General features: G+C 42.0%; 1 protein-coding gene across 6 annotated transcripts in view; it reads right to left on the bottom strand.

The window, feature by feature from the left end:
• The window catches only part of LOC140725765 (neprilysin-like), a 306,429-nt gene that overhangs the window by 13,558 nt on the left and 272,962 nt on the right, over nucleotides 1-19,909 (bottom strand). For all 6 annotated transcript variants that reach the window (XM_073041648.1, XM_073041645.1, XM_073041644.1 and 3 more), the window contains exons 19-21: nucleotides 19,768-19,901; nucleotides 9,117-9,182; nucleotides 1,614-1,709 (exon numbers count right to left, since the gene is read on the bottom strand). In XM_073041648.1, the coding sequence (XP_072897749.1) occupies nucleotides 1,614-1,709; nucleotides 9,117-9,182; nucleotides 19,768-19,901 (296 nt within the window). The remainder of the gene's footprint in view (nucleotides 1-1,613; nucleotides 1,710-9,116; nucleotides 9,183-19,767; nucleotides 19,902-19,909) is intronic.

Below are 19,909 nucleotides of genomic sequence, written 5' to 3'. Positions count from 1 at the left end.
TATCTCTGATGTTTGCTCCTTCTCCCCATTTAGATAATAATATGCACTATTGTTCCTTTTACCAAAATATATTATTGCACATTTCCCAACTCTGTATTCCATCTGCCACTTTTTTGCCCATTCTTCCAATTTGTCTAAGTCCTGCTGCAATCACATTGCTTCCTCAGCACTACCTACCCCTCCACCATCTTTGTATCATCCGCAAACTTTGCCACAATCCCATGAATTCCATTATCTAAATCACTGACAATCAATTGACAAACAATTTTTTCTAGAGTGGTGAATCTGTGGAATTCTTTGCCCAATGAAGCAGTGGAGGATACCTCAGTAAATATATTTAAGACAAGTTTGGACAGATTTTTGTACAGTTGGGCAATTATAGATTATGGGGAAAAGGCATGCAGGGGGAGATGACTCCATGGCAGATCAGCCATGACCTTATTGAATGGCGGAGCAGTCTCGATGGGCCAGATGGCCTACTCCTGCTCCTATTTCTTATGTTCTTATGAAAAGTAGCGGTCCCAATACTGACCCCTGAAGTACATGACCAGACATCTGCAGCCAAACAGAAGAGGCCCATTTATTCCCACTCACTGCCTCCTCTGTCAGACATTCCACTATCTGTGCCAGTATCTTTCCTGTAACATACCATTCTAGAATCTCATTCTCATCCACAGAAGCTTCTTTCTGTTCCCCTAACTAACAAATCCCCTATCAGCACAGCTCACCTTTTCTCCTCCCCTTCTTCCCTTCTGAATCGCAGAATTAGACATAGTGCCAGTGTCCTGATGACTGAATTTCTTCCACCAGGTTGTCCACCTAGCAGAGTGATGTAGCTGCTGCTGAGGGGGATTTGCTACAGGGGTTCTCTGCACTGGCTGTTTAACCCCTTTCCCCTTCCTGACTGTCAATGAGTTTCCTGTGTTCTGCATCCAGGGCGTAACCACCTCCCTATATGTTTCTCTATCACACTCTCAGTTTCCCTAATGATCCGGAGTTCATCCAGTTCCACCTCCAACCTCTTAAAGCTAATTGTTAGATGTCTCACAGCCTGGGGGAGAAGCTATTACTCAGCCTAACAGTCCTCGTTCTTATACATCTTCCGCCTGATTGTAGGAGATAAAGAGATTGTGGGACGGATGTGAGGCATCCTTGACAATGCTGAATTCTCTGTGAATGTAGAGCTTCTGGTATCTGTCTTGGAGGAGCCATTATATAACAAACACCCCATGAGAAGATATGCATATGAGCTTATGTCACAACTGACACCAGGTAGACAATCTCTGAAGAGTATTGATAATAGCTGGGGTCTCACTGCCCAGAAGAGGGCAATGGCTAACCACTTCTGCAGAAAAATTTGCTAAGGACAATTATGGTCATGAGGCCATGATCACCCACATCATATGACAGCCTATAATGATTATGATGATGATGACAGTACATGGATGGGAGGGGTATGGAGGGTATGTTGCAGGTGCAATGTGACTAGGCAGATCAATGACTAGGCATGGACTAGATGGGCTGAAGGGCCCGTTTCTGCACTGTTATGTTCTATGACTCTATGATTTACCTTCAAAGGCAATTGAAATGAAACACTGAATGATTGGCTGTACCTGGGCGAAGTTCAGGAAGAAGAGTTGATCATGGTTCAGGTCGATCCCTGGTAGCAGACGATCTTCCCCAGCTTTCTTTACATACCATTTATAAGCCTGTAAATAGATAGATAGATAATTGATCCCAAAGGCAATTACAGTGTCACGGTGGCATTACAAGTGCACAGATATACAACTATTGGAAGAGAAGTAAGAAAGTGTAGCAAAATTAGTTACCTTAAAAAGTAAGATGTATAAGATTTACAAGATTTACAAGTTCACACTGATAAGATGGGTGCAGACACACTCAGCCCTGAGACTCCAGGCAAGGATATTTGATTCCGAACAATTGGTTTATTGATCATTACAGAATGTCTCTCTGGTGTTTTCCTCTACTTCCACTCCCTCTTCCCCTTTTCCCAACCATGATACCGCTCTCCTTGCCCGCCTCTCACTCTCAGTCCTCAATAAAGACTCATATCAGAATCAGATTTACATTACTCATACGTCATGAAATTTGTCTTTATCTGCAGCAGCGGCAATACAGTGCAATACATACAATTACAACAGTACTGCAGTATAGAGTATATATATATGTGTGTGTGTGTGTGTGTGTGTGTGTGTGTGTGTGTGTGTGTGTGTGTGTGTGTGTGTGTGTGTGTGTGTGTGTGTGTGTGTGTGTGTGTGTGTGTGTGTGTCTAAGACTTTTGCACATTACTGTATGTGGTGAAATCTGTTGTTTTGCACCAGCAGTTCAGTGCAAGACATGAAGAGTTTACTGTAGGTTACAATAAGAAATGTAACAATAATAAATAACATTTGCAAAAGAGGAATAGTGCTTTAGAGTTTATGGGTTCATGGACCATTCAGAAATCTGATCGTGGAGGGGAAGAAACTGCTCCTAAAAGATTGAGAGTGCATTTTCAGGCTCCTGTGCCTCCTCCCGATCGAAGTCAAAGTCACGTCAAAATAAATTTATTATCAAAGTACGTATATGTTGTCATATATTACCCTGAGATTAATTTTCTTGCAGACATTTACAGGAAAGTAAATATAACAGAATTTGTGAAAAAACTACACACAACTAAAGACGAATATATAAAATAGGACAAAGTGTGCAAAAAATTATACTTAAATAATACTGGGAACATGAAATTGCAGAGAGAAAATGAAAGCTAGTCTGCAGGTTGTGGAATCAGTTCAGAGTTGAGGTGAGTGAAGTTATCCACATCAGTTTAGTAGGCTGATGGTTCTAGAATAATACAGTAAATGTTTCTGAATCTGGTGAGTGAAACCTAAAGCTTCTGTACCTCCTACCCAATGGTAGTAGTGAGAAGAGAGCATGGTCTAGATGGTGGTCCTTTATTATGGTTGTAATGAGAACAGCACATATCCTGGCTCTGGGTGTACAGATGGCATTTTTATTTTTCTTTGAAGAATGAAGAATAAGGAAGATGGAACGAGCTGCTACAGTAAGTGGTTGAGGATGGTACAATAACAATAATTAAAAAGCATATTGTTAAGTGCATGGATAGGAAAGTTTTAGAGGGAAATGGGCCAAAGACAGGCATGTCCTCTTCTCATTGTTACCGCCATGAAGAAGGTACTCAACAACTCAGGAACAGCTTCTTCCCCTCTGCCCCTCAGTTTCTAAATGGACGCTGAATCCATGGACAATACCTCACTTTTTATTATTATTTCTGTTTTTGAATTATTTATAATCAAACTATTTAACATATACATATATACTTACTGCAATTCATTTATTTATTTTCTTCTATGTTTATCACATACTGCATTTTACTGCTGCTGCTAAGGTAGCAAAAGTCACAACCTATGTCAGTGATATTAAACCTCATCCTGATTCTGATAATAAGATGAGCATAGGTGAGCCTCTTGAATGGCATTGATCAAGAGGTCTGAATCAGAATCAGATCTATTATCACTGACTTAGATGATGTGAAATCTGTTGATCTGAAGCAGCAGTACAGAGAAAAGATATAAAACTACCATACATAGTGCAAAATAAGGAAAAGAAATAACAAAGTGGTGTTTTCTTGGATTCATGGGCAGTTCAGCAATCTGATGGCAGAGGGACTGTTTTCTTGATGCATGACTCCATAACTCTAGCAGAATCTCGGGTTTGTACACTGCATTTATACTTTGATGTTGAATGTGTTTTTAATCTTTGAATCTTTGAATCTACCAGCCTGAGGAAGGATTTTATTTGGTCGCTTTTGCTAGGTAGATAATGGTGAGATTTTACACCACAAACAAGGGAAAATCTGCTGATACTGGAAATCCGAGCAACACACACAAAATGCTGGAGGAACTCAGCAGGCCAGGCAGCGTCCACGGAAAGAAAGTACAGTGGACATTTCAGGCTGAAATCCTTCAGCAGGACTGGAGAAAAAAAGCTGAGGAGTAGAGTTAAAAGGTGGGGGGAGGGGAGAGAGAACCATCAGATGATAGGTGAAACCTGGAGGGGAGGGATGAAGTAAAAAACTGGGAAGTTGATTGGTGAGATGAGGTGAGAGAGGTAAAAGGGGATGGGAAATGGAGAAGGGGGAGGGAAGGGTTGGGGGTATTACCAAAAGTTTGAGAAATCGATGTTCATGCCATCAGGTTGGAGGCTACCCAAACGGAATATAAGGTGTTGTTCCTCCAACCTCATCACAACAGTGGCGGAGGTCATGGCTGGATGTATCAGATTGGGAATGAGAAGTGGAATTAAGATTGGTGGCTACTGGGAGATCCCGCTGGTTTTGGCAGATAGAGTGTAGATGCTTAGTGAAGCGAGTCCCATTCTACGTTGGGAGGCCACACTGGGAGCATCAAACACAGTAAATGACCCACAACAGACTGACAGCTGAAGTGTTGCCTCACCTGGAAGAACTGTTTAGGGCCCTGGTTGGTAGTGAGTGAGGAGATGTAGGGGCAGAAGTAGCACTTGTTCCACTTGCAAGGATAAGTGCCAGGAGGGAGATCAGTGGAGAGGGACGAATGGACAAGAGTGTGATGCTGGAAGCGATCTCTGTGGATAGTAGAAAGTGGGGTGCGGGGGGAAGGAAAGACGTGTTTGGTGTTGGGATCCTGTTGGAGGTGGCAGAAGATTTTACACCGTTGTCCATGAGCTGGACTGGAGAGCTGTGTTGCCATGATCATCTTCAACGTGCACTTTGCTGGAGGTGGGTGTTGGAGGGGGCAGTTACATAAGGGTTTGCCCATTGGACCAGGATCCAGAAAAGCCAGTTCAAATTCAACCACAGTAGCTGGACATAAACATTAAAGATTGAAGATTAGACCATAAGATCATAAGATATAGGAGCAGAATGAGGCCATTTAGCCCATCGAGTCTACTCTGCCATTTCATCATGACTGGTACAATTTTCCTCTTATCCCCAGTCTCCTGTCAAATTCCCAAATCACTTCATACCCTGACCTATGAAGAATCTATCACCCTCTGCCTTAAACACAAATACACCCTATCCTCATTAAATGCGGGGCTTACGTTCCTTGCAGTTGATGCATAATGTGAATAATTATTTAAATGGAGAAAATAGGGATGCGTTCCAGAGGGCTTCCTAAATATGTTTTATCTGTAACTTATTCAGATTTTCATACCAATACGACACAAAAGCAGTACCACAAGGCAACATTCATATTATATTTAATCAATTTAAGGTAATATTCAATGTAATAAATCATAGAAAGGTAACACATTGGAACACATAAGCAAAGTCAATCTATCCTTTGCTGCCTTGAAACCTGATGCAGTCTTTTCATCCCTACTTATGTAAGTGCGTTTCGGCATACGCTTCCGAAACAGCCTAGTCTCGTCTGCATTAAACGCCTGCTTTGGTGTGATGCCTAACTCAGCTATCATAGCCCACAACTGCACAGGGTAGCGTTCAGCAGCTTTGTGGTCAGCACTAGCTTGCTCACCACGCACAGCTAAGTTGTGAAGCCTGTGATGATTAACAAACTTAGAAAACCATCCTCTACTTGCATTAAAGCTAACAATATCACTTGACAGTTCCTCAGTAGCCTCTGAACAAAGGTGACCATAAATTTCCAAAGCTTTCACACGAAGATGATCGGAACTGTGTGTTGTTTTTTTTCTTTGTTTCAAGTTCAATGTACAACTCAACATTTTCTCCATTGTGTCATAATCTGTCATAATCACATAATTTGTGATATGGTGCAACTCAAACTACCTGCGTCTCAATATCACCAAGACCAAGGAGATGGTGGTGGACTTTAGGAGACCTAGGCCTCATATGGAGCCTGTGATCATTAATGGAGAATGTGTGGAGCAGGTTAAGACCTACAAGTATCTGGGAGTACAGTTAGACGAGAAGCTAGACTGGACTGCCAACACAGATGCCTTGTGCAGGAAGGCACAGAGTCGACTGTACTTCCTTAGAAGGTTGGCGTCATTCAATGTCTGTAGTGAGATGCTGAAGATGTTCTATAGGTCAGTTGTGGAGAGCGCCCTCTTCTTTGTGGTGGCGTGTTGGGGAGGCAGCATTAAGAAGAGGGACGCCTCACGTCTTAATAAGCTGGTAAGGAAGGCGGGCTCTGTCGTGGGCAAAGTACTGGAGAGTATAACATCGGTAGCTGAGCGAAGGGCGCTGAGTAGGCTACGGTCAATTATGGAAAACCCTGAACATCCTCTACATAGCACCATCCAGAGACAGAGAAGCAGTTTCAGCGACAGGTTGCTATCGATGCAATGCTCCTCAGACAGGATGAAGAGGTCAATACTCCCCAATGCCATTAGGCTTTACAATTCAACCGCCAGGAGAAAGATATGTTAAAGTGCCGGGGTTGATTGTATTTAATGTATCTAAGTAAACTACTTAAGAACTTTTTAAAAGCTATTATTAATGCTTTTTGAGAGAGTGATTTAGATGCATATCATATTTTTACTGAGTAATTTATGTAATTAGTTTTGCTAAAACAAGTGTATGGGACATTGGAAAAAATGTTGAATTTCCCCATGGGGATGAATAAAGTATCTATCTATCTATCTATCTAATCGGGTTACGCACTTTGGTAACAATCTTTGAAGACACCTGTGTTGAATCAATCACTGCGCTTTTTATTTTCTCAGCATTTTTCTTTATGTTTCTGATCGTGGACTCACCCAGGCCAAATTAACATCCCAGAACCTTCACCTGACATGGCCCTGTTTATAATTTCCAACTTGTTTTCAAGTGTTAAAGTGGTTCTCTGCCGCTTGGCTGATGACCCAGGACTTGACATAGGACGCTTAGGAGGCATAGTTAAATATTTCAAGCACAAAATCAGTGCACCGTACATAATAACGACAAAAGCTTAAGAGCACAAGATCGCACATCCACAAGCTGCCAAAACCAATGAAAGACTGACAGGAGTGAGACTGTGAGGTGTGCACACGTGACTTGTATTGGCAGGAAAGCAGTGCTTCTCGTCCCAACATCCTCGCATAACTGTGAGTTTTGGATGCATATAAGGAGAAGTTGGTAGAAATAGGTTTGATGCATAACTGTAAATCCGCATTGTCTGAAGACGCATATAACAAGGATGGGGTGTAACTTGGCCTCCACAGCTGCCTGTAGCAAAGAATTCCACAGATTCTCCACTCTCCAGCTAAAGAAATTCCTCCTTTCTAAAAGAATGCCTCTCTATTCTGAGGCTATGTCCTTCGGTCTGAAGCTCTCCCATCAGAGGAAACATCTTCTCCACATCCACTCGATCAAGGCCTTTAACCATTCAATAGGTTTCAATGAGGTCAACTTTCTGAATTCCTATGAATACAGGTGCAGAACCATCAAATGCTCTTCATATGACAAGCCATTCAATCCTAGAATCATTTTCGTGAACCTCTTTTGAACCCTCTCCAGTTTCAGCACATCCTTTCTAAGATAAGGGGCCCAAAACTGCTCACAATACTCCAAGTGAGGCCTCACCAGTGCTTTATAAAGACTCAACATCACATCCTTGCTTTTATATTCTAGTCCTCTTGAAAGCAATGCTAACATTGCATCTGCCTTCCTCACCAAATAAAGATTAGCTTTGTTTGTCACATATATATCAAACCACACAGTGCAAAGCATTGTTTTCGTCAATGACCAACACAATCCGAATATGTTCTGGCAAGTACAAGTGTCGCCATGTTTCACGTGCCAATCACAATCAAATTCAGTATCAAAATTCACGATTCAGGGAATCAAATTCAGGATTAAATAAGTCTGGAATTAAAAATACTGATGTCAGGAATTGATCCATTTAAGGCTGATCAGCACAGCCATCCAATAAACCACCACAACTACTTTATCATTTCTTATCTGTGTCACCTATGCCTAATGTCACTTGATGGACATACAATCATTCTATGTATATAAACTATCTTACATATTAATACTAAATTTGTTTTTTAATTATTGTGTTCCTTATCTTATTGTGTTTTTTTGTGCTGCACTGGATCCGGAGTAACAATTATTTCATTCTCCTTTATACTTGTGTACTGGAAATGACATTAAACAATCTTGAACCTTGAATCTTGAAAATAAATAAAAAGTCATCTGATGGACTCACTTTCAAGGACACTGCAACTTATGTTGTTGGTATAATATATTTATTTATTGTTTTGTTTTTGCACAGTTTGTTGTCTTTTGCATATTAGTTGATTGCCTGTCTTTGTACGTAACTTTTCATTGACACTACACTATTTCTTTGTACTACAGTGAATACGTGCAAGAAAATGAATCTCAAGGTAGTATATTGTAACATATATGAATGTACTTTGATAGTAATTTATTTTGAGCTTTAATGTCGACTAGAGGGCTGAGTTAAAGGGAGAGGTTAGCCAGGGTTGGTCTTTATTCTTTGGAGCACAGGAGAATGAGGGGTGGGGAGGATGTAATCCCAAAAAAAAAGTGTTTAAGATTATGAGAGAAATACATAACGTGGAAAGGAACAGTGTTTTCCTCAGCATAGGGTAGCCCAAAACTAGGGGGCAAAGATTTAGAGAAGAAGCTATAAAAGAGACTTGAAGGACAACATTTTCTACGCAGAGCATGGTGAGTTTTTTTTAATGAGTTGCTAGAGTAAGTGGTTGACACAGGTATACTACTAAGTTAAGAGGCACTTGGAGAGGTACATGGAAGGCCAAGGATGGGAGGGATATGGGCTGAACACAGGAAATTGGGTGGGCAGATGGCCAGCATGGACTGGTTGGGCTGAAGGGCCTGTATTCATGCTGTAGTGTTCTCCGTATCAATGCTCCAAGGGAAAGTAAGTCTCTTCCCTTACCTAGTCTGCTCTAGAGAGCTGACTCCAAGTTAACCTCTGAAATGACCCAGTAATTTAGAGGGCCATCACTGATGGTCACTGAGAGTGACAATTACCTGTGATATTCACATCCATGAACAAATAAACAAATCAACACTGATTGATACAGCATCTCTTGTAAGATCTGAGGAGACATTTACAACATTACATGCAAGTTGTTGCCATAACAAAAGAGCTGCCCCCTACCTCAAAGGCTTGCCTGATGCCTCCATTATCCGCAATGTTCTCTCCCAAGGTGTTTAGACCACTGAGCTGTAATTGGATAAGAAAAGTAAATAAATTAGATGGTGGAATCTGAGGATTATTCAACCTTTGTGCATTCTTTCTGATGCATCCATTATGACCATTTTCTCACGATGTGAATTTGCGTCTCACAAGAAAGAAGAAGCTCTGATAGTGGGTGAGAAGGAAGTGCGACAGAGAACCAGAGAGTGTGTAGCCTTTATTTGCAGGAGAAACTAGAGTTCAAACAGCCACAGCTGTGTTCTCATTACACAGAATCATAGAGGTGTAGGGTACCAAAACAGGCTCACAGTTCAGCTCCTCCATTACAACCAAGAAGCGAATCTAAGCAGGGCCCTTTTGGCCCAAAGCCTCTAAACGAGGGGGGCCCAACCTTTCCGATATCATTGTCCCCTACCATCGACAGAGGGGTACATGGACCTGAGGTTGGGAAACCCTGCTTTAAATGTTTCCCATCCATGTACCTGTTGAAATGTTTCTTAAATGCTGTTATTATGCCTGCCTCAACCACTTCTTCTGACAACTTGTTCCACACACCAACCACCCTCTCCTGTGGTACTAGTGTTCAACCCTACCCCTAATGTATGGCCACTGTGTCTCAGGCAGGAGTGGGTTCAATGTGCATTCATCAGAGAGAGACCAGGATACACAGGGACTCTGGTGCGCATTTGTATAGCCTGAACTCGCCTTCAGTGAAAAGGTGGTGATGGCTTTAATTATTTATAACATTTGGCCCATTGCGTCCACTCTGCTAATCAACCGTAGCCGATTTATTACCCCGCTCAACTCCAGTATCCTGGTTTCTACCCAATGACTTGGCCTCCACAGCCATCTGTGGCAACAAATTCCACAGATTCACCACTCTCTGGCTAAAGAAATTCTTCCTTATCTCTACTCTAAAGAGATATCCTTCTATACCGAGAATCCCCACTTCATTCTTTTCATCTCCAGTGAGTACAGGACCAGAGCCATCAAATGCTCTTCATTCTTGTGAACATATTCTGTAAACTCTCCAATGCCAGTGCGTCCTTTCTGAGATAAGCACTTCAAAACTGCTCACAATACTCCAAAGGCAGTCTATCTCACCAATGCTTTATAAAGCCTTAAGATGAATTGGATAAGGTAGTAAATATTTCCACCTGTGAGGGGAATCTGGAGGGCAGAATCTTTAATTAAGAGCCAGGCCTCTTCAGTAAGATTGTTAAGGAGCAGACATCAACAGAAGGGAGTGAAAATCTGGAACATGTTCCCTTAAAAACTACCCAGACCTGGCTGTGGGTGTGGAGTGGGGAAAGGATGTTAGTGTCCTACAGTAAGAGAGCACTACAGCACAGAACTTAGTTCTCTGGCCCATCTAGTCTGTGTCAAACACCTGAGTTGTCTAGTCCATCAACCATAACCCTCTATACCTTTCCCATCCATGTACCAATCCAAATTTCTCTTGCAATCAAACCTCTATCCAACACTGGCAGCTCATTGCACACTCTAGCCTCTGAGTGAAGATGTTCCCCCTCAAGTTCCCCTCAAACATTTTACCTTTAGATCTTTAACTCCTAACTGATGATCTCCAGTTCTTAATGAAAAAAAGCCCACTTGTTTTTACCCTATGTATATCCCTCATCATTTTGTATACCTCATTCAAATCTCCCCTCATTCTCTTATGCAGTAGGGAATAGTCTTAACTGATTCAACCCATCCCGGTAACTCAGGTCCTCAAGTCCTACCAACATCATTGTAAATTTTCTCTGCACTCTTATTGATGAAATCAATAATATTCTTATTGATTCTATCAATAATCTTATTGTAACCTTTCCTGTAGATACATGGCCACAATAATACTCTAAATTTGGCCTCAATGACATAACATCCTAACTCCTATCATCAATACTCGGATTTATGAAGGACAATGTGCCAAAATCTCTCTTTACGGCCCTATCTACCTATGATGCCACTTTCAAGGAATTACCCCTCTAATCTACAGCACTCCTCAGTGCCCTACCACTCGCTATGTATGTCCTACCCTGATTATTCATGAAGAGAACTATCTTCAACTTTCCATAGCCTGTTTGAGTCAATTGTTAAATCTTTACTGATTAACCTCAAGTTACCTGACACAGCCAAGGAAAGCTCGTTTCCTTTAACAACTGTGCGACAAATGAACAAATAACACTTCAGCCAGGAAGCACAAGAAAATTATTCCAAAAGTGGAGGAGTCTAGGACCAGAGGGCACAGCCTCAGGGTACAAGGATAAGAAGGAATTGAGTCTGATCTGCAATTCCCTCTCAGCCTCTATCTCCTGCTTTCTCCCCATATCCCTTCATACCCTGACTTATCAAGAATCTGCATTAAATATATCCAATGACGTAGCTTCCACAGCTGCCTTCAGCAATGAATTCCACCGATTCACCATGCTCTGGCTAAATAGATACCTCCTCATCTCCATTCTAAATGCACGTCCCTCTATTTTGAAACTTGCCCTTTGGCCCCAGACTGCCCCATGAGGGAAAACATCCTCTCCACATCCATTCAATTGATGTTACCATTCAATATGTTACAATGAGATTCCCCCCCTCATTCTTTTTTATACTTTTTTTATACTTTATACTTTATTGTCACCAAACAATTGATACTAGAGCATACAATCATCACAGTGATATTTGTTTCTTTAGCATTCCAGTGAATACAAGCCCAGAGCTTTCAAATGATCTTCATATGATAAGCTTTTCATATTTATGAACCTCCTTGAAATTTCTCCAGGGTCAGCACATCCTTTCATAAATAAGGGGCCCATATCTGCTCACAATACTCCAAGTGAGGCCTCACCAGTGTTTTATAAAGCCTCAACATTACATTCTTGCTTTTATATTCTTCTCCTCTTGAAATGAATGCTAACATTGCATTTGATTTCCTCACCCATCAATTAAATCTGCAAATTAACCTTCAGCAAATTTTGCACAAGGACTCCCAAGTCACTCTACACCTCAGATTTCTGAATTTTCTCTCCATTTAGCGAGTAACGTACCAACACTGTATTCCATCTGCTATTCCATCATCCAAAACGTTGGCAAAAAAATGTCAAAAGAATCGGTCCCAACACAGACCCCTGTGGAACACCAGAACAGGCTCCCTTTGTTCACACTCTTTGCTTCCTGCTAGTCAGCCAATGCTAGTATCTTTGCTGTAATACTATGGGCTGTTAACTAACAGCTCATGTGTGGCACCTCAGCAAAGGCCTTCTGAAAATGCAAGCAGACAACATCCACTGATCCCCCTTTGTCTATCCTACTTGTTATTTCTTCAAGGAATTCCAACAGATTTGTCAGACAAGATTTTTTCTTAAGGTAACCATGCTGATTCCAACGTATTTTATCAGGTGCCTCCAGATACCCTTAAACCACATCCTTAACAATTAACTACAAATCTTCCCAACCACTGAGATCAGACTAACAGGCTATAATTTCCTTTCTTCTGCCCTTCTCCCATCTTGAAGAATGAAGTGACATTTGCAATATTCCAGTCCTCCAAAACAATGCCAGAAACTATTGATTCTTGAAGGATCCTTACCAATACCTCCATAATCTCTTCAGCCACCTCTTTCAGAACTCTGTGGTGTAGACCGTTTAGTGTGGGTGACTTATCTAGCTTCAAACCTTCCAGTTTCCCAATAACCACTTCACTCACTTCTGCCCCCTGACATTCTCAAACTTCTGGCATACTGCTAATGTCTTCCACAGTGAAGACTAATGCAAAATACTTATTTTGTTTGTCTGCCATTTTTTTGTCCCCCATTACCATCTCTCCAGCATCATTTCCAAGCAGTCTAATATTTACTTCTGCCTCTATTTTACACTTTATATACCCTGTATCTGAAGAAACTTTTGCTATTCTTTTTAATATAATTGGCTAGCCTATCTCTGTATTCCATCTTTTCCTTCTTTATGACTTTTTGGTTGACTTATGCTGGTTTTTAAAGGCTTCCCAATCCTCTAACTTCCCACTAATTTTTCTCTATTATATACCCTCTCTTCGGCTTTTATGTTGGCTTTGACTTCTCTTGTCAGCCACAGTTGTATCATCTGCCTTTCAAAATATAAATCCTTTTTGGGATGTATATATCCTGTGCCTTCCAAGTTGCTCCTAGAATTTCCAGCCATTGCTGTTCTGCCATCATCCCTGCTAGTGTCCGCTTCCATTCAATTTTGGCCAGCTCCTCTCTCATGCCTCTGTAATTCCCTTTACTCCACAGTTGATGTTTCAAGCCAAAACCCTTCAGCAGGACTGGGAAAAAATAAGGTGAGGAGTAGATTCAAAAGGTGGAGGGGAGAGAGAACCACCAGGTGATAGATGAAACCTGGCAGGAGAGGGATGAAGTAAAGTTACTGTCTGTATCTCCGGATACAGCTTATCTACTGATGTCTATTACAAACCCATGGACTCTCACAGCGACCTAGACTACACATCATCCCACATGATTTCTTGTCTCAATTCCTCTGTCTCCCCCGCATCTGCTCTCAAGATGAGTATTTTCATTCTAGAACAAAGGAGATGTCCTCCTTTTTCAAAGAAAGGGGCTTCCTTCCTTCACCATTAATGCTGCCCTCAACTGCATCTCTTCCATTTCATGCACGTCTGCTCTTACTCCATCCTTCCGTGACCCTACCAAGGACAGTGTTCCTCTTGTCCTTGCCTACCACCCCACCAGCCAACCCGTCCAGCACATAACTCTCCGAAACTTCGGCCACCTCCTACGGGATCCCACCACCAAGCACACCTTTCCCTTCCCCCCACTTTCTGCTATCCACAGGGATCGCTCCCTATGTGACTCCCTTGTCCATTCATCCTTCCCGACTGATCTCCCTCCTGGCACTTACCTTTCCAAGCGGAAGAAGTGCTACACCTGCCCCACACCTCCTTCCTTACTACCATCCAGGGCCCTAAACAGTCCTTCTAAGTGAGGCAACACTTCACCTGTGAGCCTGTTGGGGTCACATACTGTGTTCAGTGCTCCCAGTGTGGCCTCCTGTACATCAGTGAGACTCAATGTAGATTGGGAGACTGCTTCGCTGAACACCAATGCTCAGTCCACCAGAAAAAGCGGGATCTCCCAGTGGCCACCCATTTTAATTCCACTTCCCTTTTCCATTCTGATATGTTCAACCATGGCCTCCTCCACTGTCGGAATAAGGCCACACTCAGGTTGAAGGAACAACACGTTATATTCTTTTTGGGTAGCCTCCAACCTCCATCGATTTCTCAAACTTCCAGACATCGGGTAATGCCCCCCAACACTCCCCACCCCTTCTCCATTTCCCATCCCTTTTTCCCTCTTTCACCTCATCTTGCCAATCAACTTCCCAGTTCTTAACTTCAACCTTCCCTCTCCAGGTTTCACCTATCACCTGGTGGTTCTCTCCCCCTCCCCCCACCTTTCAAATCTACTCCGCAGCTTTTTCTCTCCAGTCTTGCAAAGGGTTTTGGCCCAAAGTGTCAACTGTACTTTTTTTTTAAGATGCTGCCTGGCCTGCTTAGTTCCTCTAGCATTTTGTGTGTGTTGCTCGGATTTCCAGTAACTGCAGATTTTCCCTTGTTTGTAATACTGAAACATCTGACTTTAGCTTCTCCTTCTCAAATTTCAGAGTGAATTCAATTATATAATGATCATTTTCCTCTAAGGGTTCTATTACCTTAAGCTCTCTAATCAAATCCAGTCCCCTAGTGGGCTCAATCACAAGTTGCTCTAAAAAGCCATACTGTTCCCCCTCATAGGATCCAGCACCAACCTGATTTTCCCAAACTATCTGCACATTAAAATTCCACATGCATATTGTAGCCTTTGGCATGCATTTTCTATCTCCCATTGTAACTTGTAGACCATTCCGTTACTAACTGTTTGGAGGTCTGTATATTATTTCTAGCAGGGTCTGTTTATCCTTGCAGTTTCTTAGCTCTACCCAGAACAATTTTACACTTTCTGATCCTGTCAGCTCTTTTTAATGAGTTGATTTCAATTTTTTTACAAATACAGCCGTCCCACCCATTCTGCCTAACTGCATGTCTTTTCAATACAATGTGTATCCTTGGACATTAAGCTCCCAGCAATAACCTTCTTTCAGCTGTGATTCAGTGATGCCCACAACATCATACCTGCCAATCTGTAACTGTGCTACAAGATCATTTTCCTTTCTATTTATACTACATGCATTCAAATATAACACCTTCAGTCCCTTATTGGAGCTATGAAGTGCAAGAGGATAAAATGTGAAAGAATAGGACCTATCAAGAGTGACAGTGGGAAAGTGTGTATGGAACTGGAGGAAATAGCAAAGGTACCTAATGAATACTTTATTTCAGTATTCACTATGGAAAAGGATCTTAGTGATTGTAGTGATGACTTACAGCAGGCTGATAAGCTTGAGCATGTAGATATTAAGAAAGAGGATGTGCTGGAACTTTTGGAAAGCATCAAGTTGGATAAGTCACCAGGACTGGATGAAATGTACCCAGGCTACTGTGGGAGGTGAGGCAGGAGATTGCTGAGCCTCTGACGATGATCTTTGCATCACCAATTGGGACGGGAGAGGTTCTGGAGGTTTGGAGTGTTGCGGGTGCTGTTCCATTATTCAACAAACGAAGTAAAGACAGCCCAGGAAATTATAGACCAGTGAGTCTTACCTCAGTGGTTGGTAAGTTGATGGAGAAAATCCTGAGAGACAGGATTTATGAACATTTGGAGAGGTATAATATTATTAGGAGTAGTCAGCATGGCTTTGTAAAGGGCAGGTCATATCTTACGAGCCTGATAACAATTTTTGTAGATGTGATTAAACACATTGATGAAGGAAGAGCAGTAGATGTAGTGTATATGGATTTCAGCAAGGTATTTGATAAGGTACCCCATGCAAGGCTTACTGAGAAAGTAAGGAGGCATGGGATCCAAGGGGACATTGCTTTGTGGATCCAGAACTGGCTTGCCCACAGAAGGCAAATAGTGCTTGTAGACGGGTTATGTTCAGTATGGAAGTCGCTGACCAGTGGAGCGTCTCAGGGATCTGTTCTGGGACCCTTACTCTTTGTGATTTTTATAACTGACCTGGATGAGGAAGTGGAGGGATGGGTTAGTAAGTTTGCTGATGACACAAAGGTTGGAGGTGTTGTGGATAGTGTGGAGGTCTGTCAGAGGACATTGATAGGATGCAAAACTGGGCTGAGAAGTGGCAGATGGAGTTCAACCTAGATAAGTGTGAAGTGGTTCATTTTGGTAGGTCAAATATGATGGCAGAATATAGTATTAATGGTAAGACACTTGGTAGTGTGGAGGATCAGAGGGATCTTGGAGTCCGAGTCCACAGGACGCTCAATGCAGCTGCGCAGGTTAACTCTGTGGTTAAGAAGGCATATGGTGTGTTGGCTTTCATCAATCGTAGAATTGAATTTAGGAGCTGAGAGGTAATGTTACAGCTGTATAGGACCATGGTCAGACCCCACTTGGAGTACTGTGCTCATTTCTGATCGCCTCACTACAGGAAGGATGTGGAAGCCATAGAAAGGGTGCAGAGGTGATTTACAAGGATGTTGCCTGGATTGGGGAGCATGCCTTATGAGAATAGGTTGAGTGAATCGGTCTTTTCTCCTTGGAGCGATGGAGGATGAGAGGTGACTTGATAGAGGTGTACAAGATGATGAGAGGCATTGATTATGTAGATAGTCGGAGGCTTTTTCCCAGGGCTGAAATGGTTGCCACAAGAGGACACAGGTTTAAGGTGCTGGGGAGTAGGTACAGAGGAGATGTCAGGGGTAAGTTTTTTACTCAGAGTGGTGAGTGTGTGGAATGGGCTGCCAGCAACAGTGGGGGAGACAGATACGATAGGGTCTTATAAGAGGCTTTTAGATAGGTACATGAGCTTAGTAAAATAGAGAGCTATAGATGAGCCTAGTAATTTCTAAGGTAGGGACATGTTCGGCACAACTTTGTGGGCCGAAGGGCCTGCATTGTGCTGTAGGTTTTCTATGTTTCTATATTTCAGCAGTATTGCTGATGATGCAGACATTGTTGACAGAATCTCAGATGGAGATGACGGGGCGTACAGGAGTGAAATATGCCAACTAGAGAAGTTGTGTCTCAGCAACAACCTTGCACTCAACATCAGTAAGACGAAAGAGCTGATTGTGGACTTCAGAAAGGGTAAGACGAGGGAACACAAACCAATCTTCATGGAGGGATCAAAAATGGAGAGTGTGTGCAATTTCTAGCTCCTGGCTGTCAAGATCTCTGAGGATCTAACCTTGTCCCAATATATCAATGCAGCTATAAAGAAGGCAAGACAGCAGCTACAGTCCATTAGGAACTTGAGGAAATTTAGTTTGTAGCCTAAAACACTCAAAAACTTCTACAGATGTATCGTGGAGAGCATTCTGAAAGGATGCATCACTGTCTGGTATGGGGAGAATACTACACTGGATTGAAAGTATTTATAGAAAGTTGTAGATTTAGTGAGCTCCATATTGGGTTTTACATGCACTGGTGCTCCAACCTGTTCCTATTCTAACATACTTAGTCTGTGACAAACAACTTACAAATGCAACAATGAAAAGACTAGAGCCAAATTGAAAAGACACTTAACTACAAATCACAGCCATATGACACATAAAAGTGCTGATTATTTTAAATGGCTATTGGAATCTCAAGCCATACATACTAAAGCTTTTGTTACTAATGTCACAGTCAGTGAAAAAAAAATTCAGGAAGCAAGTTATTTGGTAGCAGAACTTATTACCCGGAAAAGGAAATCACACAATTGGTGAGAAGCTAATAATGCCAGCGTGTAAAGATATAGTGGATAAAATGCAATACATGAAATTGAAAAGGTTTCACTCTCAAATGATAAGCTGACGTATTGCTGACATGTCACATGATGCAGAAAAGATTCTGTGTGATAAACTGAAAAATAACAGCTTCTCTATCCAGGTTGATGAGTCAACAGATTTCATCAATAACTGTCATGTTGCAGCATTTGTAAGCCAGTTATTTAACAGAAATTTATTATGTTTGCTTTATGAGTTTTTAAAATGTATTACAGAGAAGGTAAGATTAATTTCAAGAAAGGTAAGCTAAGTTTACCTGTTTTTTTCAAGAGATGGTGGATAAAAGTTCATTCTCTTCTCAAGTGCATTGGGAATTATTTTTGGATTATTATATCTCCAGTTTACTGATCACATTAACATACTGTGAGCACAGGGATTCTCTGACACCTGAAATTATTTCAAGGGTTCCTCCAGGGTAAAAAAGTAGAGAAAGGCTGGCTTAGATGGACATCTTGGCTGGCATGGAGGAACAGGGCTGAAGGACATATTTCCACACTGTAGGACCTTCCTACAGAGCAAAGAATCCTGATGAAGGATCTCCGCCCAAAATATTGACTGTTTATTTCCCTCCATAGACGCTGCCTAACCTGCTGTGCCCAGCCAGCATTTTACGTGTGTTGCTCTGGATTTCAGGCCTCAACAGAACCTCTTGTGTTTAAGTCTTTGTATTTTGTTAATTTTGAGAGTTCCAGTCTGGAAGCAATTGTTTTTTTTTAAACTAAATCCTGATGAGTGGGCTGCTGGCTCAGTGGTGGAGTCAGAAACGATAGGGTGTTTTAAGAGACTCCTGGATGGCTACATGGAGCTTAGAAAAAAAGGTGGGCTATGGGAAAAGCCTAGTTAGTTCTAAGGTAAGGACATGTTCAGCACAGCTCTGTGTGCCGAAGGGCCTGTATTGTGCTGTAGGTTTTCTATTACTATTAAATCTCCCTGTAATCTCCTGTGCTGCCAGGGCAACAAACCCTGTGCATCAGAAACAGTGAACTCAATGATTCCACCAACATTTCTGAAGATATTTTGGGTGGATATCTCCCGGAACAATTCTGAATTTTCTGCAGAGAGAAACTACATACCAAATGCAAGGAAAGCACAGAACCTGTTATGAAGTGATCAGAGTCATAGAACATGACAGCACAGAAACAGGTCCTGTGGGGCCTTTTAGTCCATGCTGCCTGGTCCCATTGGCCCGTACCTGGAGGAGCACACCACTTCATACTCTTCCCATTAATGTACCTATCTAAATTTCTCTTAAATGTCCAAAACAAACCAGCATCCATCATTTCTGCTGGCAGCTCATTCCACACTCCCACCAGCATCTGAGTGAAGGTTACCCCATATGTTCCCCTTAATCATTTCACCTTTCACCTTTAGCCCATGATCTCTAGCTTTAGTCTCACCCAACATCAAAGTTTGCAGCATCTGCAGAATCTCTTGTGTTTATGATCAAATCAGCAATTGTCCAAATAAATGGTAGAACAAACATAGGGATCATCTGTGCAGCACTTGCCTTAATCCTCAGCTTAATGATCCAGTATTCAAAGTTAATCACCGCATGCAGTATTAATCAAAACCACAATGACTACAAAGTTTACATGCATAAGATGCTGCAGGAACTCGACAGGTCAGGCACTATCTCATGGAGAGAAATAAAGAGTTGATGTCCAGCACATTGTGTGCGTTATTCTGGATTTCAAGTATCTGCAGAATCTCTTGCGTTTAGATTAAACATACATGCTGTCCGCCTGCCGTATCCCACGAGAAGTTCCCATACTTGTACACCATGCACTGCGAGAGGTTTTTGAAATTTTCTGCAGATTGCTGGCTCCACCAATCCAGCAGGTTGCCATCTTTGTCAAAGTTACGACCTGCACCA

This window comes from Hemitrygon akajei, chromosome 3 (genome assembly GCF_048418815.1).
Source record: "Hemitrygon akajei chromosome 3, sHemAka1.3, whole genome shotgun sequence".
NCBI lineage: Eukaryota > Metazoa > Chordata > Chondrichthyes > Myliobatiformes > Dasyatidae > Hemitrygon > Hemitrygon akajei.
This window is presented reverse-complemented; position numbering and strand designations above follow the sequence as displayed.